The sequence below is a fragment of the Carassius auratus genome, unplaced genomic scaffold (genome assembly GCF_003368295.1).
Source record: "Carassius auratus strain Wakin unplaced genomic scaffold, ASM336829v1 scaf_tig00033894, whole genome shotgun sequence".
Lineage (NCBI taxonomy): Eukaryota > Metazoa > Chordata > Actinopteri > Cypriniformes > Cyprinidae > Carassius > Carassius auratus.
Genome location: NW_020526111.1, coordinates 1 through 7,172, shown reverse-complemented (window position 1 = coordinate 7,172; position 7,172 = coordinate 1). Strand labels below are relative to the sequence as shown.

The window sequence follows — 7,172 nt, the reverse complement described above, 5'->3', positions numbered from 1 at the left end:
CACTTAGACAAAGTGGGTGTGGTGATGGTACAGGGCCATACCTGGAGAAAAACAATAAAATTTAAGTGCCACAGTGTTATAAAATGGCAGGATGGTGCAATTGCATTTATTGTGTCTAAACTTAACCACAATTGGTTTCGCCAATTGGTTTCAACATTTTTTTCTCTCTTTCTTTTATGTGTTGGTATTTGGACACTGACCCCATAAAACATTTGCAGCAAGTTAATTATTTTTCAACACTTTTTTTTTTTTTTTTCTCTGAATTTTATAGACCACAGACATATATTAAAGCTCTTAGAGACAGGTAAAAGTTCACTTTTTGTGACCCTGGATTGCAGGAAAGAGGGAACTGAAGGGGAAAAGAAGGTGTTTCAGAAAATGTATAGAAACAATCTGTAATCTTAGCTCATTTTCTCAAAGAAGAAACCTTTCGATTGGAATCTATAACCATCTTCCCTACAGGATCCTACTTTTATATCATCACCACTTCATTTAAAATCACTTTTGTCAACATGTGCGAGCAACCAGAACCCGTCTGCCCCGTAAATGCCACCATCTGCACGGGCACGTCCTGTCTGGTGCCCTATGATCCGTTCAATGACATCCTCAACTTGGTGATGAGCACCACGCTTACCATCATGCTGGCTTTGGTCATGTTTTCAATGGGTTGCACTGTTGAAGCAAGAAAGCTCTGGAAGCACATCCGCAGGCCCTGGGGTATTATCATTGGTTTCCTGTGCCAGTTTGGCATCATGCCTTTCACAGCCTTTGCGCTTTCTATGATTTTTGACGTGCTTCCAGTCCAAGCTATAGTTATCATAGTCATGGGCTGTTGCCCTGGAGGTTCCAGCTCCAATGTGTTCTGCTACTGGCTTGATGGAGACATGGACCTAAGGTAAGACTATCAATCTGTTCACTTTTTGATATCATTATGTTTCTTGTAACACTGAAGGCTTTCTAGATTTTGTAAACACCAGCTCTTTGGTTTTAAATAAATGTAAAAGTATCTTTTGTAGATTTACTTAATAGTTTGCATAAAACGTCTACTAGGCTGAACTAGATTGTTTGATATTTTATCTGCTTAGTAAAATTATATTATAGATGGAACTTGTTTCTAAAATTATGTAGAATTTCAAAATCATTTTCAGGTTCTTTATTTTGTAATATTTTTGTGTTAAGTATTTTAGTATAATAGTAAGTAAAATAATACAGAAGTTGTAATTTATAGTATATCTGAGAAAGTTTTAAAATACTTTGTTTTCCTTTTGCATAACTAGACCCAAATTATTTCAACAGCACTTGCAAATTGATTAGATTTATCTTAATCCATTTATGCATTTTTATAAAGACAGAATGAGAATTTTTAGAGCACAACTAAATGCTGATTTCTGCCACCTATAGCATCAGCATGACAGCATGTTCTTCAATTCTGGCTCTGGGAATGATGCCTCTTTGTCTGTTCATCTACACCACAGTCTGGACTTCAGGCGATGCTATCCAGATCCCTTACAACAGCATCGGTAAACCAGCCTCAAATTACCTGTTCTCATGATTTTACGTCTTATGTATATATTAAGTCTTAAGTCTTATGTTGCTGATGATTTTTACAGGAATCACACTAGTGTCTTTACTTGTGCCTGTCTGTATTGGGATGTACACAAAACACAGGTGGCCCAAAGCAGCCAAAAAGATCCTCAAGGTAAGTTTTTTTTGTGTGTTTGCGTGTTTAATATTGTAAACTCTTATGCATTCAATGTAGCTTCACGTGTGCTTTGTTTTGTATTTATAGGTGGGATCTGTGGTAGGAATCCTCTTAATCGTCATCATTGCAGTCATAGGTGGTGTTTTGTATCAGTCCTCATGGACTATTGCTCCTTCACTTTGGATCATCGGTACCATTTATCCAGTTATTGGCTTTAGTTTGGGCTTTCTCCTGGCACGCTTTGTGGGACAACCTTGGAACAGGTCATAATCTGTCAATTTTGTCATTCCACAAGGCATTAGATGGTTTGTTGGAACAGTTAGAGAACATCCTGTAAGGGATCAATAAATCTGGCAAAAAGTATTTAGAAAAACACTTTGTGATGGTTTATTTCTCACGAATGTGTTGCAGGTGCCGCACCATCGCTTTAGAAACAGGCATGCAGAACTCCCAGCTGGCCAGTACTATTACCCAGCTGTCCTTCAGTCCTGCGGAGCTTGAGCTCATGTTCGCTTTCCCCTTAATCTACAGTATCTTCCAACTGGTTGTAGCTGGGATTGCGATAGGACGTAAGAAGAAACTCTTGTTCACTCTGCATTTACTCACTGGGAATATGATTATTTGTTTTGGAAATCATATCATTCATTTTACTTTAAATCATGATGTCCCTTTATGTATTTGCAGTTTATCACTCAATGAAGCGCTGTAGGCGAGGGACATCGGAAGAGGAGGATGGGGAAGGCGCACGGAGCACAGTTGAGGATCAGGATAAGGAGAATTACACCTTGGAGAATGGTGGCTTCAACTGTGATGAGAATAGCAACACTGAGAATAAGGACAAAGGTACAAAGTTGTGAGCAAAGCTTTATTCTGCTAGCCTGTTTGACCAGAGCGGTCAGCACCGACCTTCTAGGGCAAGGAACTTTGAATATGCTATTCAAGCTCAACCAGAGTATGGATAAACTCAACCCGTCAAGACAAGTGGATGCACTTTCCCACATTATATAAAAATATTTCAAACAAGTTTTTTTACGATGCGTATGCTGACAGGTTTACTAACGCAACACTGTATTTTGTCTGAGTATTATGTGTTATGTTTTTTCTTTGGTCTGCAAATTTCAGTTCAAATACCTTAGTTTCAGCATATTTACTGAAAATACGCTGAGTCTTTTCAAATGTCCTAAAAATGCTAGTAATTCTAACACCAATGTAATAAAAGTGAAATATTTAATAATTTAAGGAAACATATATTACATATGTCTAGTAGGTGGAATGTAAGCTAATTTATTTAAATGTTTTTTTTGTATACAGATCATTGTAATGGACTTCTAATGTTTTTCTTTTTAAAATGTGTATAATACAGAAAATGTATACTGAAATTGTAAACTTTTAACCATATTTGAGCAATGGTACTTTTCTACATAAATGGGGATCAAAACAGTAGGGATTTCTATGGGTTTTTTTTATGTTCCTACTTTCTAGTCTGGGGGCAGGAAAGAAGTGTAACAAAGTTGTGGGGAGAGAGTGCGAGAACTCCCCTGGTCAAGCACAAATTATTTCAAATTAAGCTTTAAATTACATTGCTTACAAGCTCTCAAAACTGTCAAACTGGCATTTCATGCAGTGCGTTTCCCTTTTTTATTTTGTTGGTTATATTTATATGCAAAACACCATAAATAAAAAAAATGAATATTCAAAAAGTGTTGTCAGATCTTGATCCTAGCATTTTTTAAATGTCATGATTTGTATTTTTTTTTTTTACTACACCAGAAGCTGATTATGTTGGGCATGTGTTATACCCTCCATAAAGGGGAATTCTTATGAGATTGCTCTTAAATCAGCTAAGGTTTCATTAGCCTTCGTCCAATAAATATTACAAATTGTTGGAATTTGATAAAATTATGTTAAATAATAATCAGCTCAGAATGGCTAAATGTTCTTTCAGAACTTTAACCTAAAAGAGAATTCTGTCATCATTTGCTCACATCCATGTTGTTCCAAAATAGTATGACTTTTGTGCTTCTGTGGAACACAAAAGAAGATATTTTGATGAATAATGTTGCCTATTGATTTCCATTGTGTCATTTTAATATCGATATAAGACAAGACATTGAATAACAAATGATGATTCAGCTTTCCTTTAAGCCCTCATACATTAATCACACATTAATATAATTTGCAAACAGAAACCTAAGAGTCTACTCAGAGTTAGTAGATATGTAGTTGCAAAAGTTGACTATGAAAATAAAGTGTAACCGAACATTTGTGTTTATATGTAGTAAAACTCAAATTCGAGTGATTTTCAAACTATTCATAAACTTCCTTTTGACTTGTTTTATTCTTTGTTTATTTCTTTGGATTTTCACATTTCATTGTCAATCATCTGTTTTTTTGTCAATCCAAAATTTAAAAACTTTTTTTTCTATAAAATTACAATGTACACCATTTTATTTAAATGTATCTTACTACAGTGATGTGGTCAATTTTTTGTGCCCAGGTTTGTCAAAAAAAAAAAAAAAAAAAAAAGCATGCATTCAACCAAGGCTAATGAACCACTTAAAATCCTAACGATGAAAAAATATCATCAATATCATCGTTTTAGCACATTAGGTTTCTGCAAGGCAGTTTGTGAGTCCATTTTTTCCTCAGCTCCAGGTACCTTATTGTGTCCTGATACCTCTTCTTTTGAAGTCTGCTGCAGTGGCCTGGGTTTCATGAAACAAACAAGCCTTTAACTGGTCTAGAACACTTCCTGGACAACGTAAAATCTACGTCTGGCAGTTCTGTAGCGTGCCATGAAGCTTCCATGATGCCTCCAAGTTCTCCAAAGTGCAATGAAGGAACTGGAATGTTTTTGTGGCAAGGTGTTTTGAAGCAGCAATGCCTTTTGAACTTTTTAACTAAACCTCTTCAATCTCTTCTCCAACTGAGTTTAAAAACATATATATGATTAGATATGATATACACTGTAATATACACCCCTGCTGAAATAATTGATATTTTGACTAAGAAACACAAATTGAATTTAAAGTATCTTTTTGTACCTGACACCTTCAGCTTCCAGACTTTCCATTCTCAGACATCTCAGGTGCAAGAAGGCCAGGTGCTTACGTTTTTGGATGAACTTACAGCTCCGGCACCAGTGCATCATTTCCTTCAGATGGGCAGCCATATTTCTGAAAGAAGACACCTTCTTCAGTGACTTCAAGAACTTCCTCTTTTGAAAGACTGCAGCTTGACTTGAGATGTCCGTTTTCATCTCTGTCTCCAGAGACAACTTTGGGAAGAATGTATCCAAATTAACCAGTGATTGCATTTCTATAATAATGCAGCATATTTATCTTTTTCTCAAAAATGTACTTCAGTTTGATTTGTACAGAAGCCCATTTCCACCACAAAATAAAACTAAGAAACATGCTTTTCTAAGTCAATAAATATGAGATGTAAAGTCAAATTTTGGATGAACAATGACTTTTAAAGTACAAATTATGTAAAAGAAAAATCAGTTAACAAACCAAAATGTCATACTAAATTGAAATTATGAGATTTAAAAATAAAAAAATCTAAATTTTGACAATTTTAATTTATCTCATATGTCATACTTTCAACTTTTTATGCCATAATTCATACTTTTAAGGATTTAAGTTACCAAAGTGTGTGTGTGTGTGTGTGTGTTTCCTTACGTGGTGTAAATGGGCTTCCAGAGATCTCAGAAATGGTAACACCCAGGAATAGTCAATGACATAATACAAATCAAGATTAAATACCTGTTTGGTGGATTTACAAGATTGTTGAAGCACAGCCTTAATGTTCAGTCCACAGGATGAGATATCTGGAGAATTACAAGCAAGTATGATCACATAACATTAACATATAATGTATGCATATAAAAGCAAAGCAGTATAAATTACACAAGAACATAACTGGTAAAAATATATATATATAATAATAACCTGGCCGTCGCTGTAAAACTGCTGCCCCCAGGTCCAGACTAGAACCTTCATCATAACCAGCAGCTATTATTGGCATCATCTCTCTCTCCTCTTCTTCATTACCCTCTTCATGCCCTTTACCCTCAAACAACCTGGAAAGGAGAGAAAAGCTGGACTTTTGTTTCCCTTTTTTGGCCCTTAAAGTGTCTTTGGTGCCTTCTCCCAACAGTAGATCTGGGTATGAGAGGCAGAGGAAGTCTTTCAGCTCCCCAGGAAGGGTGAAGTCAGTCAGGTAAGCCATGGGCTGAGACTGAGACACCTTCTGGAGGAGGTGAGTGGTTCTTCTGTACACTGGGATGAGGGCTCTCAAAATACCTCTGAAGAACACCCTAAAAAATTACAAAATGTAAAAAATAAAATAAAAATAAATAAATATATATATATATATATATATATATATATATATATATATATATAATATATATATATATATATATCAACCTATTTCAGAATTATATTTGTTGTACATTATTCAATTTTGTTTTGAAAGCCATCCGTAAACAAGCAAGTAAATGTTATATATTGGTACACGTTTACTTAATGGAGACATTGCATGGACATCTATTGTTTTTTTATATATAGCTAGTTATAAATACTATTACCAAACCCTAACAGTACATTCACATTAGAGGAGATTTTCTGGGTAAAAAGGGCCCAATGTCTATGGTAATGCTGCTCCATCCCTACAGTTTCCCAACTTAACATGTTCAGGAAATAACTCTATGGTAGTTCAGCGATGATATGGAAAAGCATACTGGGACACAGACTCACCAGAGACGACTAAGCATGCTGGTTATCACCACATTCAGCACAACGAACTCGCTTAGCAGCAGATGCCGCCGTGTCAGCCTAACTGGGGTGTGAAGGATCATTGCCATGCACAGTTAATATAAGAATTTTCGAACAAAAAAAGTGGTTGTGAAGGTGAACATTTAGGATACGTGAAAGCTTGGGTGCAGCGCTCCAGCGTTCGGGCTAAAAGACTGGAGGCTCCTAGTAGTTTTGAGACAGAGCCACTCCAACATGGGCTGACTGGGAACGTCACACTCCCCAACCTCTGCTCCAGTGTCCCTACACAGAGAAACACACATTCTCAAAACCATGATATGGGAAAAAAATGTGTAATTTGTTTAACCTACACCTTACCTCTGAAATTTGTCTGGACACAGTTCCTTCAGATCCTCCACAGCTGCTTGCAACTTCATCTCTTTCAAGCGGTGTATGCATTGTTCAACCTGAAAATTATGCAAATATGAGATCATACATAGCAAATAATCTAATTAAGGATTTTTATCACGGTCTTGGCGTAATTACACAATACTAAATATTATATGCATGCATACGATATGTATATTGAAGTACTTTGTTCCCACCTGTTTTAATGCTCTGAATGGCTTGTGTTGTCTAAAGCCGTTGTTCAAAACATAAAGAAGTTCGTAAAGAACACGGATTTCTGTCTGTAGGACTTCACTACATAA

The 7,172-nt window shown here is 36.0% G+C and overlaps 1 protein-coding gene and 1 pseudogene across 1 annotated transcript; one reads left to right on the top strand and one right to left on the bottom strand.

The window, feature by feature from the left end:
• The first annotated feature begins 305 nt into the window (after nucleotides 1–305).
• On the top strand, nucleotides 306–3,402 carry LOC113081352 (ileal sodium/bile acid cotransporter). The gene is made up of 6 exons (XM_026253459.1): nucleotides 306–895; nucleotides 1,402–1,520; nucleotides 1,611–1,699; nucleotides 1,790–1,965; nucleotides 2,114–2,271; nucleotides 2,387–3,402. Exons 1-6 carry the CDS (start codon nucleotides 513–515, stop codon nucleotides 2,557–2,559), a joined length of 1,098 nt encoding a protein of 365 aa, XP_026109244.1. The 5' UTR covers nucleotides 306–512; the 3' UTR covers nucleotides 2,560–3,402.
• Nucleotides 3,403–4,292: 890 nt separating this feature from the next.
• Nucleotides 4,293–7,166, bottom strand: LOC113081350 (nucleolus and neural progenitor protein-like; annotated as a pseudogene).
• Between the last annotated feature and the right edge of the window lie 6 nt (nucleotides 7,167–7,172).